A 24,022-nucleotide genomic window follows, 5' to 3' on the forward strand; every position below is an offset into this window, starting at 1 on the left:
TTATTAGTTTAATTAAGAAATTAAGTCCTATTTTAATAAGTGTATATTGGCTGTTTGAATAAAAAGAAATGTTTTTGTCAAAATGAATTAAAAAATAATTTAGTCCTAATAAGTGTTACAGTCTTACAGCCCTAAAAACAAATGGTGAGTTAAACATTTACAACATGCACATGTAAATATAAGGTAGTGGGTCATGAAAAGGCAGTATACAATCCAAAATAGTTTGTTATGCATTTGTTAGAATTGATTATTTCATGTGTGAGTTTGTTATTAAATTCAGGGATGGCCAATATTGTGTTATAGAAATTGGGTACTACCGGTTCACGAGCCACAACATAAATGGAATGCAATTATCTTAGAAATATGACAATTATTCACAAAGAACATTCCTGAAAAGTAGAAAAAGGTTAAAGGCAAAAAAAAATGTCAGTGCTGGACGGCTTCTGAAAAACAGGGAAACAAGTGTTAGTGTTCTTTTCAAACAAATGCTTCACAATCAATAGTTATGAAATAAGGCAAAACAATGCTACAATATGAATAATACTGTGATTTATGCCTTGATTTCATGGATTTATTTTTGTTTTTGTGGCATTCCTAAGACAAAGATTTGATGACCGTGTGTATTTCCGGTAGGAGACACAAATAATATACTTTGTGTCTCCTACCGGATACATTAGCTGGTAGGAGACGGGAATCAAATTATTGGCTTAGGAATGCGACAAAAACAAAAAATAATCCATGGATTCAAGGCTTCATAGGGTGTGCAATTGATAGAAAATAAGTAATTTTTTGGGTGAACTCCTCCTTTAAACACTGGCCCTGGAATGACCCAAAGACACGTAGGCACACAGAAGTGAGCATGTTTGTATGCCAGGTACTTATTAAAGCATACTTTCAAATGGAAACGAATATACTAAATAATACATTGCATCCACGACGTGAAAACACAGCAACTATACCAGTTAACTACACCACTGTACCAGTATGCAAACACAGTCTTACTTAAGTAGGGGTGCGACTGCTATTATACTGCTTCTGGGTGAATACAGTAACTGCCTTTAAAACTAAATTGTGATTTTGAGAGACCAATTTCATCCAATCAGGAGAGAGAACTCATACAGGACACATCCTATACAATCAAGTTGTTGATTATGGTTGGATGAAATTGCCAACACACCCTTAATTTTCTGTTTAAAAAGGACCTGTAGAGACAGGCTGTTCCCTGTTACTAAACAAACACAAAGCAATGATGGCTATCAGCATATAGCTTTCTATAAACTGGACAATAGCAAAGAAACAGTGCCAAGATCCATCTTGAAAACTGTCATATTGTGCTGAAATATTGGCCACATATGGATAACCACACCTCTAATCACCCCCCTATTATCACCTTTCAGTCAGCTGACTCGTCCACGCCTTTATCTCCTCCAGGCTGGATTACTGCAATGCACTACTCATCGGGATCCCTAACAAGAGCCTCCAAAGGCTCCAATACATCCAAAACAGCGCTGCTAGGGTCCTGATGAGAGTGCGAAAATATGACCATATCACACCCACCCTCCGCTCACTTCACTGGCTCCCCATCTCCTTCAGGACCGAATACAAGATTTCCCTTCTCACCCATCAGTGCATTTACGGCAACGCCCCCCCCCCCCCCCCCTACCTCAAAGAACTCCTCACCCCAAAACCTGCCACCCGAAGCCTCCGCTCCAACAACACCAACCCTCTTGTCGTGCCTGACACCAACCTCCGCACCATGGGCGACCGGGCCTTCTGCCACACAGCCCCATGTCTGTGGAATGCCCTCCCAGACCACCTGAGAGCGCCACAGTCCACTGATGCTTTTAAAAATGGACTAAAAACCTACCTTTTAAAAAAAGCATTTTTCTAATTTTTCATGGACTTTGTTTGTTTTTTCGTATTGAGTTTTAATTTCTAAATGTTGGCCCTTTAGTTTAGCCTGGTTGGGTCTATTGTAATTGTTTTGTTGCCTATGCTGTTTTTATGCTCTGCTTTTAATCTGTAGCACTCTGACATCCGTGAGAATGTAAAGTGCGTTATAAATAAAATGTATTATTATTATTATTATTATTAGCTGACAACTATAGAAAATCTAAGCAACATATACTTGTCACCTGAATACCAGTGGTTCTCAAACTATTGTAGTGTCAAAGAGCTTCCATTTTTTAGCCTATGCATTAAACCACAGACCCCCACAACCTAGTATTTGACCCCAAGACAATGTCAATAAGCCAACATTAGATAGTTACACACCTTGCAGTAGGTCTGGGATGGTGTGACTGTCACCTGGGTCCGCAGCAGGAGCTGTAAAAAAAAGAAATACAATATTTTAGACACAAAGCTATGAAAGTACATGCATATCAATAGACAATAGCAGATCTACAAGCTCACAAGTGTCCAACAAGCTGACAAGTGAGCTTGTAAGCCTACAAGCTCACAACATGTTGCATTGTGAGCTTGTAGATCTGCCATTTTCAAATAGCCAAAGTTTAAATGGGGCTGAAGTGGTTAATGTACCCTATGTTTTTTTAAACAATAACCAAAATCTACAAAGTAACTAAAGTTTTCTAACAATTGTAGTGGATTAAAAGTACAATATTTGCCTCTGAGCTGTAGTGGATAGAAGTACAAGTACAGTATTTTTCTATGCAAACTGATACAGTAAAAATCACTGTTTTTGCTGGCAGCAGTGGCACGCTATTACACTGTTCATATGGCAGTCAAAGAGTTAAGCTACAGAGTATATATATTGGCAATGCCTCCTTAAAAACGGACAATGGACTGACCACAAGAAAATGTCCATATGCTAACATTAGATAGTTAGATCTAAAAGGTTTTGATTTACACATGTGTCATGTTATGTTAAACAAACCTTGCAGTAGTGCAGTCTGGGACGGTCCCCTCAGTCCACAGCTGTGTTGGCCAAGATATCAGATCCGGTGTACAGCCACGCCACAGCTGAAAATTTCAAGCAAAAATACTGTATTTTAGACACAAATATATATTTGTCACTATATAAATATAGTGACAATAGCAGATCTACAAGCTCACAAGTTATCTACAAGCTGACAAGTGAGCTTGTCGATCGGCTATTTAAAATAAGGCAACAAGTTTACAGTGAGCTTGTAGATCTGCTATTTTTCAAACATTAAACTCACAGTGAGCTTGTAGATATGGAGAGAAGGAGAGAAGGGGAGAGGAGAGGAGGGGAGGGGAGAATAGGGGAGAGGAGAGGAAAGGAGGTTAGAAGAGGGGAGAGGAGGGGTGAGTCCAGGGGCGTCAATTGGGTATGGCAGGCTATTGCAGCTGCCATACCCTGGCTCCAGGGGAGAAAAAAAAAAGAAGTACTTTTTTGATAATAAATCGGGAAAATCAGGCAAAAATAAGAATTAAATAACATAACCCTAACCTAACCCGAATCCTAACCCTAAAACCGAAATAAAGTATACAAAAACTGGAAAAAAACGAACCCAACCCGCCCAGAACCGCACAAAAATTTCGGGGGTGACCTCATGCATGTTGCCATACCCTAGCTTTTGCTGAACTGACGCCACTGGGTGAGTCGGGCAGGCGTTAGTGTCAACCCTTGGGTGACTTTACAAGGGATTGCACGTTTGTCAATCACAATGAAGTACTTCATTGTGAATCACACTCTTCTGGATACCCACAGCAAGCAGATAGGGTTGAAGGCTCTCTGTGATGCTGTCCAGATGCCCATGGACACTGGTCCCAGTCTGTGAAAAGAGAACTTTATTAGTCTTTCTATTAAAATTAGTCACCGTTTGCAAACAGTTTAGAGCCGGATCGCAATGGGATGTTTTGGTCACGATTAGGTAACCTCCAGAATCACTTTTATTGCCACAATATGCAAGATGAACCATAAGGACATTTTCTGCTGTATAATTTATATTCTGCAAAATGTAAAGGACCCCCCAAAATGATATGAATTTGGCCGCGGACCCCCGTCTCAAAATATTTTGTTCCATGGACCCCCAGAAGCAAAGATTTGAGTTATTGTTCGCTTTAAAAGAATATATATTTTCAAAAAATAGCAGATCTACAAGCTCATAGCGCGGCACTCGGTGCCGCGCTATGAGCTTGTAGATCTGCTATTTTTGAATAGTCAAAGTGTAAAATAATGCTTTTTAGCTCAAATGAAAAAGTGACACAGACGCTTCCTCAGGTCTTAGTGGGTTAATGCAAGTCAGTTGAAGAGCCACATACATACATACATACAGCCATATACAATGGCCTCACGACACTGGGTTTCTGTGGTTAGCTGGTTTTCCTCACAGACGGGAGCTCTGTCGCCAGCATTTGGACCACCTGTAACAGTGTAGAAACCACATATACTGCTGTAGCGGCTACCGCGGCCACCGCCTGCTTCTGTTGCTGCTGCTGTTGCTGCTGGTAATATGTGGAGGCAGCAGAGTACACGGCAGCCTCGTAGCCCGAGTAAGACGTACCTATGGAGCAGGAATAGGGGCAGTGATGAAGAAATGCATTTCAATAAAATATATTTTTTAAAGATACCAATAGGCTCTATTCACAGCAGCCATATCATGAAGACATTCACAGGTGTTACCAATGATACTAATGAAAGCTCTGTTCCATTCTGGTCAAACAGAGTCAGGGTGCTGATATTGTGCATGTTGGCTCACTGGAAACACTCTGTTACACCAGTGGGTCTACAGTTGGGGTCCAGGGACCCTCATGGGCTTCCAAATGGCCCCTTGCAGGTGTGTAACTCTGAGAGTGTACAAATGTATGTAAATTTGTACACTCTCAGAGTTATGGGGGTTGTGGGAAACCACTGTGCTACACTAAATGGAACGGAGCCTTCATTAGTATCATTGGTAACACCTATGAAAGAAGTGATAATATGGCTGCTGTGCATAGAGCCTATTCTAAGTCTACAAGCCACAGCATCTCAGAAAGAAATCAAATGCGGCACGAAGTGATGACTGTGAGATTGTACATCTGCTATTTTTTAACATTTATTGAGAGATCTTTTAAGTGTTCTTAAAACGTGTTTTGCTATACAGCTAAAATCTAAAATGACAGATGCTTTCCCGGTTTTAATGGGTTATTATAACGATGGCACCCAGATCAATTAAATGTGTTTCTGCAGCTCACATTCTACTATATTGCTCGACTACGTTTGGGTTTAGCGTGTGGGTAACTTGTATGTGTGGGTGACGGCCGGGCATTTCCTTACCAGAATATGTGACAGCGTTGGTGCTGTAGGTCGGGCTCTGGGAGTACGACGGCACTACGGATGCTCCAGCAGAGGGTACGGGCTGCACGGTGGACGACACCGGGCAGATGGAGAAGGTGGAGGTGGCCTGGCTGGGCGTGGCCGGTTTGATGGCAGTCACCTGGCGCGTCTGCTGGGTCTGGGTGTACGGCGTCATACATTGCGTGTACGCTGGTTTGGGGGCTATGTGGGGAAATAGAGAATAGTACAAAACGATGACTTTTTTTTTTAAAGGTTGCACAAAACACAAAACATATCCATTATCCAAAAACCATGTGGGATATAAACAACACATGTTTTTGTTGTTCTCTTGTCCTTAATAAACTGGTTTGGCATCAGCAGCCATGAGTGTGCCGTGACTCTTTGATGTTTTAAGAAATAAATGTTTGTTGTGGTCGGGTCATTGTGAAACATTTTCAAAAGTAGCCGAGTATACAAGCGTTGTGAGAACCACACTTATTGACCTTTTTTTGTACAAATGGAAGCAAATGGACCCTAATGCAGTGGTGGGGTCCAGGGACCCTCAGGGATCCTTGAGGTGGTTCCAAATGGACACGTACAGGTCTGGAACTTTTGAGAGTGTACAAATGGAACCAAATGGACCCGTACGGGTCCATTTGGTTCCATTTGTACACTCTCAGAGTTATGAGCGGTCATTGAAATTAAAAAGTTTGAGCACCACTGGCCTAATGCACACCAAACTGGAGGTCATCAAAGTTTTTAAAAAGCTTTGAGAATGACAGCTCTAGGAGGACTTTTCTTCACCATGACGAGTCCAGTCAGTGGCGAGTTGAACGTACCTGTCTGATAGTAGGACTCTGCCACTGTGGGCTGGGGCTGTGCTGCGGCCACAGCTGCTGGTAGTATTGCTTGGGGTCATAAGCGACAGCCGAGGCTGTAGACCGCACATACGAATATGTGTCCTGCAGAAGACAAACACCACAAGCAATGTTTATAGTATAGGCCATTTGAAAACCATACCTGCGCTGCTAGATTTCATAGCACAGTCAAACAATCAATTTATTATTATTTTCAGAACAAACAATATTGGACACAAAATCAATAGCTGAATGGCAGCTTTTCCCTTGCTGTTGATTTTATTGTTATCTTGTTCCAAGCAGCGATCCGCCTCATGACAAAAGAGAGACGGCCGTTACCATACCACTTGAGAAAGAGGTACTCTAACCCACCGTTTCCCAAACAGTGTGTTGGGACCCATATGTGGGTCGTGTTGTATGGGTCACGCGAGTAATATGTTTATTTTGTGTTTCCTAACTTCCTAATTTTTGTATTATTTCAAAAGATTATCAAAACATTCCCAACAAAAAACTTTTTTTTCGAAAGCATACTGTTGATGTCTTGTGACATTATCTATGCATAATTTACTAATAAAGCTGTGTATTATAAGACAGCCCTGTGCCTAACAGAGAGTTAAAGGTTGAGGCCTGACAGGATAGTCAGAGGTTGAACCTGAGGAGAACAACAGTGACTTAGCAATTCTTACTCAGGGCTATTACGGTCCAGCAGGTTGTCAACGTGACGTCACTGCTTAACACATTGACTGCCTAGATCGAGTTATCTCGATATTAAGAATCCAGCGCTTGACTGCCTAGATCGAGTTAACTCGATATTAGGTCTTTTCATTGGTATAAGGTAGATTGCAATCTTCCACAACCTGTGTATTAATATTAAGCTTCTACGACAAAAGAAAAGTCACATGATCGCAAAAGTCACATGATCTGAGCAAAACACTACAAATCCGGGTGCAGAACAACAGTCCCTGTGGCATTCTAAACAAACAGTGAGCAGAGACGGACGGACAGAGAAATAGAGTGAGAGAGAGCGAGAGACAGCGACTGAGAGACAGAGAAAGAGCAAGCGATCGTTAGTTAGTTAGTTAGTTTGGTAAAGTTAGGAGAGGTGCAAGATATATATATATAGGTGAGAGTAAGACGTTTATATAGTATAGTAGTACATAGATATATAGGTGAGAGTTAGGTGTACATATTTATAGGTGGGAGTCGGACTCGGGAGTATAGTTTTTAGGCGAGATGCGAAGAAAAAGCAAGGCCAAATGGCCTCGGAGAGACCCGACCCAAAGAACTATTTTGGAGACAATGTCCTTCACTGCTCCCCCGGGACCCCCATCACCACCGGGACCACCATCACGACCTGTGGAGGAACCACCACGACCTGAGAAGAAGCCGTCGGCGGTGGCGTCTTTCACCGCTCCCCCGCGACCACCTTCGCCACTAGCTGGGGGCTCCAAGGAGGTGAAGCAGGCGGCGTCTCTCACTACCCCCGAGGGATCTGTTGACGTGAAGCCATCTCTATCGGTGAAAGATACCTATGTCTTCACGTCAGCAGAACCCTCGTGGCGACCACCTCCGCCGCGACCACCTCCGCCGCGACCACCTCCGCCATTGGAGGGATCCGAGGAGGCGAAGACTGCTCCCCAGGGATCTGAGGAGACATCGGTGTCTTCGACCGTCCCCCGGCGCGGGCGGCAACGACCACGGAGGCCTAAGAAGCAACCACCCCCCCCACCACCTCCCCCACCACCTGCGGAGGTATCTGAGCCTGAGGAGGACACGAACCCACCGGTACCAGACCCCGATCCCGGGCACCGATTGCGTCGTAGCAAAAGACCGACTCCGAGGACCGTGTCATATCGCCCAGAACCAGACACTACTGACGGTGAAGAGAGCTCCGATTCGGATTGTTCTGGCAGCTGGGAGCCAAGCGAGCCAAGCCCAAGGAAACATTGTCTGGATCCGTTTACCAGTGGTAAGAATATCCTATATATATATATATCTTTTTTTTTATCATATTTTACCTTTTGGTTGTACTCTGAAAATAGCAGATCTACAAGCTCACAACGCCTCGCGCTGCGACGCGTTGTGAGATTGTAAATCGGCTATGTTTTACCTGATATTTGTATAAAGTCTGTGGGGCACTACTTACTTATATCAACATATAAAATGGCACCAAACCATTCAATCGCATCACAACGTAGTGCTTTTATCTTGTTATGATCATTGAATGGTGCCATTTTATATTTTGATGAATTGAATACCTATGAATGGTTTCATCCTTTTTAGACAAATTGTTTGACTGGGCCTCTAACAACTGGAGGTGTGTGTAACACCTTATTTATATATGGACAATGTAGAAGCCCGGTGTGGATTTCTAGGATATTGCACTCTGGGTCAGCCAGTTATAAAATATGTATTTATTTTATTCTGTATCTATTTATATGCATGTGATTTATTTGAATATGTTGACGATGTAGCCTATGAATTTGTTGACTTGTAGATCTGGGGTTTTTTTTTGGGGGGGGGGGGGTGGCATACTTCAAAGGGAAGAGGTCATGTCATGTCATGACAACAAATGTTTTGATTTTGTTGGGGGTCGACATGAGGCCATGTCAACAAAGTCTTTTGTAGTGTTGTGGGTCACATGAGGACATGTCAACAATGATTTTCAAATCCCTTTGATGGCTTTAGTTTTTGGGGTGGAGGCCAGGTGCACCGAGGCCCCCACCATCATAATAAATTTCATCAAAGGTCCCCTTATGTCCACAACATCAACAGTGTTTGATCTTGTTTACTTTCAGACGACGAAGATGAGTCTGATGAAGCAATGGCGTCGTCATCTCATCATAGGCCTACACAGTCTGCTAGGAATGGTAAGTCTGTTTCAAACATTTTCATTAGACAGTTGGTTTTTATAGATGCCATTTTCTTCATCACGTGTCCATTTGGTTCCATTTGTACACATCGTACTGTAATGGTAGCCTTGCCTAACCAGGCTACTGTATTTGGTCATTTAGGGCTAAACTCTGTTTGTGTTTGACACAGTGTCATACATATAATCTGGTCATACAATATAGACAAACACATACAGAGCCAGCCCTGGCTAAAAACCACACTCTGCAATGATACATGTCATTCATTCTAAGTTGCACAAAGTAATGCACCACCACCAGTGAATATAATTGTATATCTTATTTACCAAACTATTTTATGTTTTACTGTGATTTCAGACATGATGGATGTCGAGGAAGCAGGACCATCATGTTCAACCGCAGTACCAAGTGTCCGCCGTGAAAGAGGTGAGACAGTTTTCACAGCTGTACCACACAACAGGATTTTGACAGTACATCATACAACAAACACATACAGAGCCAGCCCATGTCATTCATGACATGATACATGTCATTCATTCTAAAGTTGCCATGCTGGCAGTGAATATAATTGTATATCTTATTTACCAAACTATTTTATGTTTTACTATGATTTCAGGCATGATGGATGTGGAGGAAACGGGACCATCACCTTCAACCGCAGTACCACGTGACGGGCGTAAAAGAGGTGAGACAGTTTTCACAGCTGTACCACACAACATGATTTTGACAGTACATTTTGATTCAGTTTTAGTCATAGTCTGTTGAATACAATTCCACATAGTGTCATAATCTGGACATACAATATAGACAAACACATACAGAGCCAGCCCTCGCTAAAACCCCACTCTGCAATGATAAATGTCACAAAATCATGTACCACAACAACATGATTTTGACAGTACATTTTGATTCAGTTTTAGTCATAGTCTGTTGAATAAAAGTCCATTTAGTTTTAGTCATATTTTCATATAAATCAACACTGCCACACAAACAAAAAAGATGTATTTTATGGTAATTGTGTATTTCTGTAATTCACAGGACATGGTGGGAGGCCGTCAGCTGTAGAGCCTGTGTGGAAGGACACAGATTGGGAACCTAGGGAGGACATCCCTTTCACTGCTAGTCCGGGTCCTAGAAATGCTGCGGCGGAGCTACATTCCACCATGCCTGTAGACTTTCTTTCACTTTTCCTCACTGATGAGCTGCTAGGGATGATAGTAGAGCAGACCAACCACTATGCTGACGTGTTCATCCAGGCCAGGAGTGAAGAAGAAGTGGCGCAGCATCCACAAAGCAGGGTGAAGGACTGGAAAGCGGTTTCAGTGGGGGAGCTGAAAAACTTTTTGGCCCTGTTGTTCCTCACTGGCCTTGTTCGAAAGCCTGTACTAGAGTACTATTGGTCGACCGATGACCCTGTACTCACTTCGTTCTTCGGCAAAAAGATGCCACGCAACAGGTTCCAGATCATCTGGCGGTTTCTCCACTTCACCAACAATGAGGCTGACGCTGCCGCTCACGCCGCCGCCGCTGCCGCCGCCGAAGCTGCTGGTGAGGTTGCTGTTGTCGACAGGCTTTGTAAAATCAACCCGGTCTTGCTGTACCTGACAGACAAATTCAAGCAGATGTTTGTTCCAGGTCGTAACATCAGCATCGATGAGGGGATGCTTTTGTGGAGGGGACGCCTATCCTTCAGAGTGTACAACCCAATGAAGCCCACCAAGTATGGAATAAAGTCCTACATTCTGTGCGATTCTGGAACGGGGTACTGCTACTCAATGAAGCCATATTCTGGACAGTACTCTTCCCTACCAGACACAGTCATCTTTCTGTTGCAGGGTCTTACAGGGTACGGGTTTTCGTTGTTCATGGACAACTATTATAACTCCGTGAAGCTGTATGAACTCCTCCTTGAGAAGAACACCCATGCCTGTGGTACCATGAGGCTAAAAAGAGGAGAACCACAAGCCATGAGGGATGTGACGATGTCCAGCCTGAAAGTGGGACAACGTAAGATGCTTCACAATGGCAAAGTGATGTTATTGGCCTGGCGAGACAAACGCATCGTTCGATTGATCACAACCCAGCACAAGGATGAGATGGGCACCCAGATGGTGAGGCAGAAAAAAACACAGCGACAAAGTGCCACAGGAGAAGCCAGTTTGTGTCCTTGAATACAACAAGAGTATGAATGCAGTTGACCGACTAGACCAAAACCTAAGCTATTATCCCTTCATCAGGAAGACAGCCAAGTGGAGCAGCAAGTTTGTGGTCTATTTATTCCAAATCGCAATGTACAACGCATTCGTACTCTACAAGACAAGGAATCCAGGTGGCGACTGTAAGTGCATGTATGACTTCATCCTCAGCGTTGTCAAGTCTTGGACCGCTGTGAGACATGCCCCTGTCCCAGCAGACCCGCCTGTCCCCCCCCCGGCCGCCTGTCAGCAGCAACCTCACCAGCAGCAACCTCACCAGCAGCAGCCTCACCAGCAGCCTCATCCTGCCCGCCCCTGCCGTCCCCCGGCCTCTCCGCCCCCCCCTGCCCCCCCCCTGCGTCCTTATGCACCAAGAAGTCGCGAACCTTGTGACCGATTGAGTGGCGATATGAAAGTCCATGAGCTTGTCTATTGTCCCCCCACTGCCAAAAACAAGCACCCAACAAAATGGTGCAGAGTTTGCACCAGGAGGGGAGGGCGGAGTGAGACAAGGTATCAGTGCAAAAGCTGTTTGGTACCCCTCCATGTTATTGATTGCTACCTTGATTACCATACTAAGGAGAAGTATTATTGAATCATTTTGATTGTATTTGTTTGTTTTATTTTCATTTTGTATTTATTTTGACTTTGATTTATTATGCTCTGAGCCAGCCAACAGTTGGCAGTGAATGTGCTGCTAATGTTTCTCACTGCCCCAAGGGATCTGAGTGCGTGATGCCATCTTTGTCGGTGAAAGACATCTATGCCATCACGTCCTCAGACCCTCACGGGGACCACCTCCACCCTGAGCGATCTGAGGAGACATTGATGTGCTGGCCAGCAAAACACACAATGATGATATATTGTATTTTTTGTATGTTTTTTGTATGTTGTACTTTGTATGTTGTACTCCACTTGAAAGACATATAAAGTGTTCAAATGTGTCTGCCTGAGTCGTTTCAAACTTTTTCTGTAGACTGTTGGTTTTATATCATAGATATACAATGGCAAACTAGCAGGTCTTGTGTGCACAAATGGAACCAGTGAAATCAGTATCCTAATCTGAAGAAAACCTGGACATAGAATATAGACAGACACATACATAGCTAGCCCTATTTGACCATTACTGTCAACCCTACGGGTCCATTTAGTTCCATTTGCACACAATCAAGAGTTATGGGGGACTGATATTCAGTAATTGGGTTCTGTAGACTGTTGGTTTTATATCATAGATATACAATTGAAAACTAGCAGGTCTTGTGTGCACAAATGGAACCAGTGAAATCAGTATCCTAATCTGAAGAAAACCTGGACATAGAATATAGAAAGACACATACATAGCTAGCCCTATTTGACCATTACTGTCAACCCTATGGGTCCATTTAGTTCCATTTGCACACAATCAAGAGTTATGGGGGACTGATATTCAGTAATTGGGTGTTGTGATAAAAATAAGGCTGTATATAAAACTGTTTCACTATCTAAAAAGTCAAACATTTTCTGATTTTGCTTGGTTTTATGTCATAGATGCTATCTGGATCTCAGTGCTTGTCTGCATGGCATTCACAGAAAATAATTCCTCCTCACTTACCTTGCATACAGTCTATATGTCTATATGGTTTCTATCAGGGGGCATCAATATGTCTGTATTGGATGGATGGATGTGTCACAATGTAGGGATTTATTTTGACCACCAGAGGGGGACAGTGCAAAATCTCTCCCTGTGTGTGCGTGTGTGTGTGTGTGTGTGTGTGTGTGTGTGTGTGTGTGAAATTATAATGGTGTGTAAAACAAACTCAAACAATTGGCACAGATAATGCCAAGTCTTGACACACACACACACACACACACACACACACACACACACACACACACACACACACACACACACACACACACACACACACACACACACACACACACACACACACACACACACACACACACACACACACACACACTTCTTTTGATCTTATAACTTTGAAAAGAAAAACGTTGAAATGAGCTTGAGATTTGTTTATCAACAAGACACATGTTGATAAACGTTGATGTGAAAAAGCTATATAAAAGTATATTCAAAAGCACTTTCTCAGTGTTGTTAGTTTGAAAACAACAACTGTGCAGATGTCTGATGTCAGTAATGTGTCACTGAAGGTGAAAATATAAGGGTCTAATCACTGTTCTGCCTGAGAGAGAATGTTTCACAAAAGCCTCATTATCTCAGCTTCTAGATCCAGATAGCTGATTTTGGTGAAACCAAGCTATATTCAACTGCCAATAGCTAAAGAACAGAACATGCTAGGAACTCACTTTTTTTCCTGGCGAAAGTAGAGATTCTGATCTTTGTTTTGAGGTATTCCATGTGTTCATAGTCCTAGCACAAAATGTTCTGTGGGCCTAGATAGACTGGCCAGAAAGCTCAAAAATGGCTGGCACAGGCAGCTATGGCTGGTGTTTTAACTCTGGCAGTCAATGTGTTAATGACTATAACAGCTTTAACCAGCACTGGGAAGGCATCCCTAAGTTTCGCACAAAGCATCACACACAAACAGACCATTTACACACTCAGCAATTTGGCACCGTGCAAAGAAAAAATTGATAAAATTAGCAGATTGATGTAAAAAATCAATTGGTTAATCAAAAATCAATAACTTGGCACCGCGCCAACTTTCTAAAAAACAAAATATATATATATATAGTATCAGGATATTTATCATAACACCCACTTGGGGTAATTTACCCACCCAAAAATCTGGTAAAAAAAATATTTTCTAAAGTGTTAAAAGTAAGTCTGACACATAGATGCTCTGTAATTTCATAAATAAGGCATTACTGCCATTTTCGGGACATTTAGAGCAAAAACACAAGTTTTATCAGCATTTATTGATAAAAGGAACGAGCCTGCTATCTGCAGAAATCAAGCAATCAAGCTGCTCTCTAGGTCTGACATTCCATGTTTATAAGTTATACAATGTCACCATCTGATGGACAAAGTTAGGAACTGCACACCTAACATTGGCAATATGGTCACTGAACCAATATAAAGGCAAAGTGTTACATGTTACAACTGCTTATAGCTAAAATGAAAATATGCAAAATACAGATAACAATGTACTCTTCAAGCAGTAAACCATTGGGTTTGGGTGCCCATCTTTTAAGGACATACAACACGTCCCAAATAGTGTGGAAAGGTCATCATATACAAATTATGCTTCTGGCTAACAGGTTGGGGCTATGGTAGTAAATCCCGTGTGAGGATAATATTTTTACATAGGTTGACAAACATAGTCTGTATATAAAAAACTGTTAACCGCTTGTTCAAAAATAAATAAATAAATAAATCAGGTAATGATTAATAAGAAATGTAAAATAAACTGAGTAATTGTCCTACATTTAAGAAACAATGTTATAAATTAATAATAAATGTATATTCTGGATCAAGCTAAGTGTGACAAAAATGTGTAGATATTGCAAGAGTGTAATGTTTAAGCTTTAAAAATGTTTTAACGACCAAACTTACATGCATGAGACATTCCTAAGTATATATGTGACATTCCTAAGTAAAAAGAAATACATAAATATTATAAATATTTCCTGCCCATAGAATAAGAAAGGAATAATCTAATGTTCTAACATTATTGCCAATAATGCAGGAAAAAGGGGCTGACCACTTTTTGTAAAAGACACAACTCGACCACATAAGTGCACATTAAAGGTCGTGAGTATAAACAGACAGCAAAATAATAAAAGAAATTAAGATAAATAAAATTAAAATATGTGTATTTTCACCTACAGGGTCGGGGGTAGCTGGCATCTGAAATAGGCAAGAAAGAAATACCATCCCACATCGCAACCACAACAGCTAAGTTACACACACATAAAACGTTAAGATAACTTCAAATGTATGCATTTGACTCTTGTAAAAAATACCCACAAAAAAGTCTGTCAGGGGTACGGTGTTGGAAGTGTCTAAAAATAGGCCATACATTAAAAAATTGTAGGAAAAGAATCACACCAGTACAGGACACCAAAGCTAGATGGGAATCTAAAGGTTTCCCTCAAAAAAGTGTTACGTCACAACCGGCTCAATGGGAGTCTACATTTTTTCCTCAAAAAATTGATACGTCACAACCAGATACAAAGTGCTGCTGCAGCTGTAGGGAGGCAAATTGGGAAATTCATCGGAATAAGCCAAATATAATAATAGGGGATGTAAATGTTCTAAATATAACGACCCCAAAAGATTTTGGAAACGTTCAAATCCAAGCGTTTATTGGAATTACGTTCCAAAAACTTGTAGAACTGTTAAAAAACACTAGAATAGATCCTAACGCAGAAACAGTTGTGCTATCAGTAGGAATTCATGATCGTAACGAATCAGCCACACTCATTTGGGCACATATAGACGATGCTCACCGCCAGGCGAGAAACGTCTATATAAATGCTGTAATATATATCCCAGTAATTAATTACAGTAACGCATTGTCACCAAAGGTTAAAAACACACTGGATCAGATCAATTTTCATATACAAAGCCATTACCGATATCTCACTCAACTGCCCACAAGTGAAGTGATAACAAAGCCAGATAACATTACGTGGACCCATTCGACGGCAATACAAATTTTCATACATTGGGGTCGTCAGATCAATGCTCTAAGATTTTCTTTTAACCCCGTTTAAAGTATGCCTCACCACAGGGATAGGACAGGCAAATCTCGTAGAAAAAGAAAACATGTACAGCAAACAACAGCCAATTGGGATCAAATTGTAAGTGAAGTCTATACATTATGGGGGAATGAGGAAAATGTTCATCTACAAGACTATTGCTGTGCAGAAAGGTTTCTTGAAGCAAATATGGCCAAGCCCACCACTAACGGTGAAACCAATACGGTTGATTCCACCACCAGCTGTAACTGTCAAATACCAGAGGGTTCTGAACTTCAGGACAGTCTGCAAAATGAAAACTTTGTAGAGCAGTATGCTGACAAACTTAGTGATGTTAATATCATATCATATCATTCAGCAGCTGATGTTATGAAACAAGAAAGGGGGGTAATGCTCGTGGCAAGCACAGACGGGTCGGAGAAAAAAGCAGTGATGTTCAGGGAATTATGACAACACATCAACTGTTCAATACATGCGACTACATGATAGCCAACTGCGTGACAGAAACAAGAGATTAGAAGCAATAATTAACTGTTGAAATGTATACATTTGTGTAAATCTCCCCAGATTATAAAGACCCTTGAAGAACAAAGAAAGAAAAAGACAGCGTCTTCTAAACAGTAAATTACCCCAAGTGTCTCTGTTAAAAATGGAATGGGTGTTATGTCGCAAAGCAAATTTTGACTTATATTGCTGGTACTGTGGCGAAAGGGGGCATATACAAAGGAATTGTCGGAGCAGGAAGCCTCCTAAAGTAGATAAAAAGGGGGGTCTGAAATGTATTGAAACTAGAAAATCTGGTATCATTGATTGGAATGTGGTGGGTCCTATGGGAATATTATCCGTCAAATACATACCTCTAAATGACAAATTAAAGTTACAACCAGGTTTGTGTCAGCAGGAAGCATTAGAAAGCATGAAACGGTTAATGGATAAAAAATAGAGAAAAGTAGGAATACCTTGCGATACCATACAGGTACCGGAGGAAGAACAGTCATCAGTGGACTCTACTGAATGTAAGAAAGTCCATAAACAGTAGGATCAATGATCGTAGATACTGTTTAAATCCCAGTAAGGTTTATAAATACAGAGGCCACCACACAGCACATTAACACTGTTTAGGTAAAAGGTATAATGACTAAAAGGTAAAATAATACAAGAAATGCATGCATCGGCGTTAGTCCCTGATAGATATATAGGCAATAGGATAATTAAATCAGACTAAAAATATCAGTTATAACTTAATTAGTTATAAAGGAGGGATATTAAGGTAAAACATTTTGTTAAATACTCATTCATGGAGCACATTAGCTGCAGAACTTAAACCAGGGCTCAATAAGGGGGATGCATTCATCTGAATGCCCTTGGTTGGCGGACATAAAATGTCATGCTGCTAGTGTAAGTTAGAGATATTTGTTTGTTTGTTTTTTGATTTATGTTTTAAGAAGTGTTCATAGTAAGGTATTTCCGGGAACTTTGCCACATAACAAGGCTAAGTATAATAAGCAAGCCCAGGAACATTAACACCTCAATGGTATTTCCGGGAGCACAGCCAAAAGACATAAGATACCGAAGAGATATATATATATATACAAGCGTGAATAGACGATAGAATTGTAAAATGCATTGATGTATTTGACTGAAAACTGTTAATATTAATTGAAAATGGTATAACATAATGTTAGTAACTCTTTCTTTGTCCTCTAGAAAATCTGGGTCAGAGGGACGGTACAAAATGACTAAGTGAAAAATTATTGGTGTCCAATACAACATTTTGAGAAATATTTAAATAAGAATAGAGACTAACAATGTTTGTGATTTGTTTAGGAAATCATCATATGGGAGAGGAGCTGTAAAACCAACAGACAGACAGGAAACACAATATTCACCAGGAATAAGTAATATCCAATTAAGCAAATCAAATACAGAAGGTATATTAATTAAAATAGGATAATGGATCTCTCTTTCTCTCTCTCCCTTGTGTTGTTTTTGTTTCTAGATGGTGTCCATACCTCTAATGTGCCACGAATCCTCAAACAGCCCCAGAATGTCAAGGCTTCCCAAGGCTTCCACAAAAGTAGGATAAATATTTACACCCAATATTGGAAGCATTCAATGCACACAGAATAGCGTAATATTTAAGGAATATATATTATGATATTTAATGAATTTGGAAAGGTTGTGAGTCAAACGCCAGTTTTCCACCTGCTGCCTATAGGTTTTCAAACTATGAAAATCAGACTGCCTGAAGAAATGTAAAGCTGTCTACTACCCAGCGGTCAAGGCCACGTGCAATGACCCGGGAAGCACATCAGCAAATCACGTGCTGTTATAGGCATCCGACGGAGGAGGTTCGTTTTTAGCCAAGTTCCGTCAAAAGGGGGGCTGCCAACATAGCAAGTCCGTCACTCAAGGAGAGAGTGGTTGCACGGGTGGGGAGGAAGAAAGGCCCAAATGATACGGGGGAGGGGGAAGAGGAGGGTAATGCACAATGCAGGGTTCCCTGGATCACGAGGACTATATTGTCCCACGTGATCATGCCCAGATTCCCGCCTCTGGCCAGACATACCTGCACAGCCACATGGTATCCATTACACTTGCTCAAAGCCGGCCTATATAGACAGGTTGATTCTCAGGCAACAGACAACCCACTGTCATGGTTTGGGCAGTTTGACAGAAAACTGGCATTTTGAAAACACCATATGGTAAAGAAAAATGATGTGTTTTTCGTGAAATAAAAAGCATTGACCAGGAGGGTACCCAATTGACACTAGGAGGGTGCAAAGTATTGATAAAGATATTTAGGATTATTGCGGAATTGTGTGTGCATTGATAGCAGTGGTGTAAAGTAACTAAGTACATTTACTTAAGTACTGTACTTAAGTACAATTTTGAGGTATTTGTACTTTACTTGAGTATTTCCAATTTCCAATACTTTTACTTCTACTCCACTACATCTCAGAGGCAAATATTGTACTTTTACTCCACTACATTTACTTGAAAACTTTAGTTACTAGTTATTTTTCAGATTTAAATTATGATATAATGAAACATACATTAACCACTTTAAACCTATTTCATACCTAGGCTATTTGAAAATAGCCGATCTACAAGCTCACAACGCGTCGCATCGCGACGCGTTGTGAGCTTGTAGATCTGCTATTTTCAAATATTTAGTACTTTTACTTTAAGTACTTTAAGTACATTTTGATGCCAATACTTTTGTACTTTTACTCAAGTACATTTTGAATTCTGGACTTTTACTTGTAACAGAGTATTTATTATTTTGCAGTATTGGTACTTTTACTTAAGTAAAGAATTTGAATACTTTTTCCACCACTGATTGATAGGGGGCCAGAGTTATAAATAATATGATAACATTAGGTAAACATCTGTGGAATGGCACACGAGCTATTGGGTTGGATTAAGGGGAGGATGGGAGAGCAAACTAAGAAAGCAAGAGAAAACCTAGAAGAAAAAAAAGAAAAACAAATAATAATAATAATAATCAATATATATATATGGGACATTAGCTTGTAACATAAATAATGTTTTTGTTGTTTTTCTTTAGTTTTCAGTCAAAAGCTCACAACGCGTCGCAGCGGGACGCGTTGTGAGCTTGTAGATCTGATATTTTCGACATGTGCGACAGTGAAACGTGTCTGGGCGGAAACAATTGCTTGACAGTTTGGTTCCGCATCGACAGTTTCTCCACAATTTAGAGGCAAATGTGGACACATAATCATAAATATGATGATCCTAATATGCAATTGAGAGTGGCGCGCATGCGCGACCGACACGGTACGACCGACCGTGTACCGTCTACTCTCATTACGGTCCTTTTCAACCCCAAAACAAGCCCCAAAAGAAGCGCGACCATCCGCTTACAATAAGCGGACATGGCAGTTGCCAGGTTCAGCGAGAGAAACAACAACAAACAACAAAGCCACGGCGTCCTCTAACATTAGTCAACCCAGTACAATGCTCGGTGCAGATAAACACTTGTTGAACCAAACAGTGCGTCAAATGAATGTCTATTTACTGCTAGTAAAACAGTCAAATTACAACAGCATCTCCTTCTAGAGTTAAACTCATGTTACTCTATACTGAGTCAAAGTCACGTTGTTTGCCATTGTCTCAGTAAAGTCCACCAACATATAAAATATAATTGTTCTGTCTCCTGTACTATGTCTACTGGTCTTGTATGGTATTAATACAACCGTTTTTGTATGGATAGTTATATCAGCACTTTTAACAGCCTGCTCAGGGACTACAGATGAAAGCTAGCTTCTGGCTAACTCTGGTTCATTACACGGATGTGAAAACCAACATGTTGATTAATGTGCACTGTCCCTGGTAAATACATAAACATGATAGCAATACTGTTGATAACGTAATCATTTACGTCACTGCCACGCAGAAGTTGCAGGCATACGTTTATAGCCGTTAGCACTGGTTAGCCTAGGTTGTTTTAACCCAGTTTCAGAGGCTGCTTAAAGTTAGTTTTAGCAGATCTACAAGCTCAATTTTAACAGACAAGATATAACAAATGCAATGTTGATTAAAAGCTGCATTCTGCGTTGTATAATGAATTGTTATGGACAGGTCGATTGTGACATAAGTTTATGAAAACAAACCAAGTCCTGGGGCCTGAAACAAACGTAGCCTGGCGTTTGCACTTAATTCATTTAAGGCCCGTACATGTACATAAACGTTCAAATTTCAAATATAAAGTTCTCACCTCACGGCCACGGATGTGACAATTCTGTTCGAGCCCTCAGAAGTAACCGTATCTTCAGTATTGTTCAATAAAAAGCATTTTAATCCGATCGGTGGCCATTTTCTCAGCATGTCCGCCATATGCTTTCAACTGCATTACCCATCGGTTGGTAGGTGTACTGCACTCTGATAGAGTGGTGCCAGCTATTAGCAAATGGCCACCGATCGGATTAAGATGCGTTTTTATTGAACAATACGGAAGATACAGCTACTTCTGATGGCCCGTACATAATTATAACATCCGTGGCCATGGGGTAAAAACTGCGTTTGAAATCTGAACGTTCATGTAGTCCAAAAAAGGCGGGGAAAAATAAAAATAAAGTAATAAAGGCGGGAAAAAAGTATATATCAAGTAATATTACTCACCTCAGAGAAAAGACGACGAAATGAAAGTAGATCAGTGATATATGAAGCGAAGTCAAGTAGAACAGTTTCCAATAGTAATCTATCATCGACCGGAGAGACCTAGTATCGAGCGACCTAGCAGCCGCTGGAAACTTTGAGAAATGAGCCGAGCTCTGCAAGAACGGCGTAGTTAAGCGGAGGGGCAAAACAACAAGGGCTGTGATTGGTCTGACAAGCAGACATGCGTACATGCAAGAGGGCATCCCCGGGAATGCCCTCTCGCATGTACGCGAGCACAAACCCCCCCCCCGCCCACACACAACACACACGCTGTTACACGCACGCACATGCGCATGCACCCAAACAACTCTATGACGTGCACACACAAACACGACACGAACACGACACAAGCCCCGCCCCCTTCCCCACACACACACACACACACACACACACACACACACACACACACACACACACACACACACACACACACACACACACACACACACACACACACACACACACACACACACACACACACACACACACACACACACACACACACACTATTACAAGCACGCACATGCGCACGAACCAAAAATAGATACATTTGTTTTCAATGCAAACGTCATTTCACTAATTTAAAAGTTAAAGAGAAGAAGTTAGCGAAATATATAACAGCAATAATAATAATAATAATAATAATAATAATAATAGACATACATTGTAATATTTATTTAACAATGAATATCAATGAATCAGTTATATATCAATACTGCAATTGTAGAAACACTCTGTTACAAGTATAAGTCTGGTAATGAAAATGTACTTGAGTAAAAGTACAAAAGTATCGGCATCAAAATATACTTAAAGTGTGGTAGATTGTTGATAGTATTACATTCTTCTCAGTTAGTAAAGTATGTTTACTAACTCTCTCTCTCAGCTAGGGGGTCCTTGTGGACACTGAAAAATGTGTGTATAATATCAATGATAAATGATAAAATGTGTGTTTTTCTTGCGTGTATTTTTTCTTTCTTTTTCTAAATAGAACCAATGACACAGCCCATGCTGTCCTCCTGCTCCAAACGCCTGGTCGGGTGTCGTGTCTGTATTGCAGAGCGGGAGAACGGGCCTTGCCCAAATGCAGAATGTCAGAATGTCTGGAAATATCTGTACATCTGTAGAGTCAAGTGAAGAGACCATAGATCATAGTTATACTGCCACTACTTTCAGCTCATTTGCATTACAACATACCATTTGTTTATCGCAAATGAAATTGTAATCTCATAAAACTTTTAGTAACCAGGTTAAAGTTAAAAAAGATGGCATTACTTGGGTGAGGCCTTTACTTAAATTTGTCAAATCTGTCCCAGCAGAGTGATTGAGGTCGCCCACATGCTGCCTCAGTGCCTGCAGTTCTGGAACTGAAACATTTCACAAATCATTAGCAGATCAAGGGTATTGAGCTCATACCATACCTATGACATGGACTGTCAGGTGCTGTCGCTCCACCCTGAGTTTGAAGTGCTGTCCGTCAAGTGTAGGCCACCTGGTTGTGCCTGAGCTCATAGGAGGGCAGGTGGGAGGCTATCAGCACCTGGGGGAGTGTAAAATAATTTGGGCATCAATTATTTTCAGTTGGTCATGAATTAATATAGCATTAATATAGCATAGATGCATTAAACCTTAATGCATCCTGCTAAGTCACCCCTTAATAATTAAGTGGTGACTTAACGGTTTCACATGGGGCATCTTTGTATGTGTGCTGTAGCCACATACCATTTTCATTCAGCTGAATGGCGTTGGTCGTCTTGCTGAGCTGGGTGAGCTCGGTCAGGATGGTCATCAACGAGGGTGGGATCTCGCCCACACAGCTGGTCCTAGGAACTTGGGCGTGGGAGAATATGTAGTTGAGCACGTTGGCCATGTCAGCTTTTTTTTCTTCACGAAGTGCAAATACACACTTGAACACTTGAACAACACTCAACAGGTCTTCAAATTGCCCCTTGGTTAGTCGCCTAAGTAGCCTAAGCTTCAAAACGATGATATGTGAAGGGTGGAGGATGACGGGCAGAAAGAGCGCTAGTATATCCTAGGATATACTCACTTCTGAACTGCACAATGCTCTGAGTGTTCATGAAGAAGACCTCTCTCTCTCTCTCTGACTTCCTGTTCAGAGTAGCAGCATGGCTGTCGAGGATGTTGGCGATCTGGAAATGAGGGATAACATTCCATGTTCATAATTAAACCATTTGTCTTGATTTGAAGTAAGAAAGAACCTGTCTGAATCATGTGAATAAATATATAGCCTCATTTAGAAACGAGCGCTTGTGACCAAAAAAAGTCACTACAAAGTACTACAGTACCAATCAACTCTAAATTACCTGAAACGTACTCCTAACAGGTTTTTGGGGGGACGATTTTGGCCTCCACACTTAGTGATTTTTTCGGGTTTAACTTTCGTTTCGGTGGTGACCAACCTTCGTTTCGGTAAATGGTGAAAAAATAAATTTACTAAGTCCAGAGCTCGATGAATGTTAGGGACCAAAAAAAAAGTTTAAAGGAAGCTTTTCGGGGTAAAGAGCGAGTGGGGTTTGAACCCACAATCTCTGGAACATGTTGGCAGCATTGGCAATGACTTTACCCACTGTGCTACCAGCTGCCTTGCTATGAAAGGTCTTCATTCCTGTTTGTAGAACAACACACAACAGTACTTTAAAAAAAGAAAAGAAAAAAGAACTTTACAGCATATTACTTTGTCTATGGTTTGCTGTGCTGTTACTTGTCTAGATGTTTCAATGTTAATGAACCCCAATGGAAACAAGCCTTTGGCTTTTCTGTCATTATTTATTTGGCCTTCAAATTTAGGCTTGGCACAGTGGCCAACTGGATTAAAAGCCTGCTTGAGAAACAGAAGGTTGTGAGTTTGATTCTTAATCCTGACATTGTGTGAAAATAAAGACACATCAAAAGATGCAGTTAAAATGATTTAGTTTAGCTTAGATGTTTCAATGTTTATGGAAAAAATCCTCTGTCTTTTTTTGTGATCAATGTATTCTATTTGGCTGT

At 41.1% G+C, this 24,022-nt stretch overlaps 1 protein-coding gene across 1 annotated transcript; it reads left to right on the plus strand.

Moving 5' to 3' along the window:
- Positions 1-7,395: 7,395 nt before the first annotated feature.
- On the plus strand, positions 7,396-11,137 carry LOC311056755 (uncharacterized protein; the record flags this gene model as incomplete). The annotated part of the gene is made up of 4 exons (XM_084073561.1): positions 7,396-8,065; positions 8,895-8,966; positions 9,324-9,392; positions 10,005-11,137. The coding sequence occupies 4 exons, from the start codon at positions 7,396-7,398 to the stop codon at positions 11,135-11,137; spliced, it is 1,944 nt and encodes a 647-aa protein (XP_083929687.1).
- Between the last annotated feature and the right edge of the window lie 12,885 nt (positions 11,138-24,022).

The sequence above is a fragment of the Gymnoscopelus microlampas genome (assembly GCF_963454915.1).
Source record: "Gymnoscopelus microlampas genome assembly, chromosome: 12".
NCBI lineage: Eukaryota > Metazoa > Chordata > Actinopteri > Myctophiformes > Myctophidae > Gymnoscopelus > Gymnoscopelus microlampas.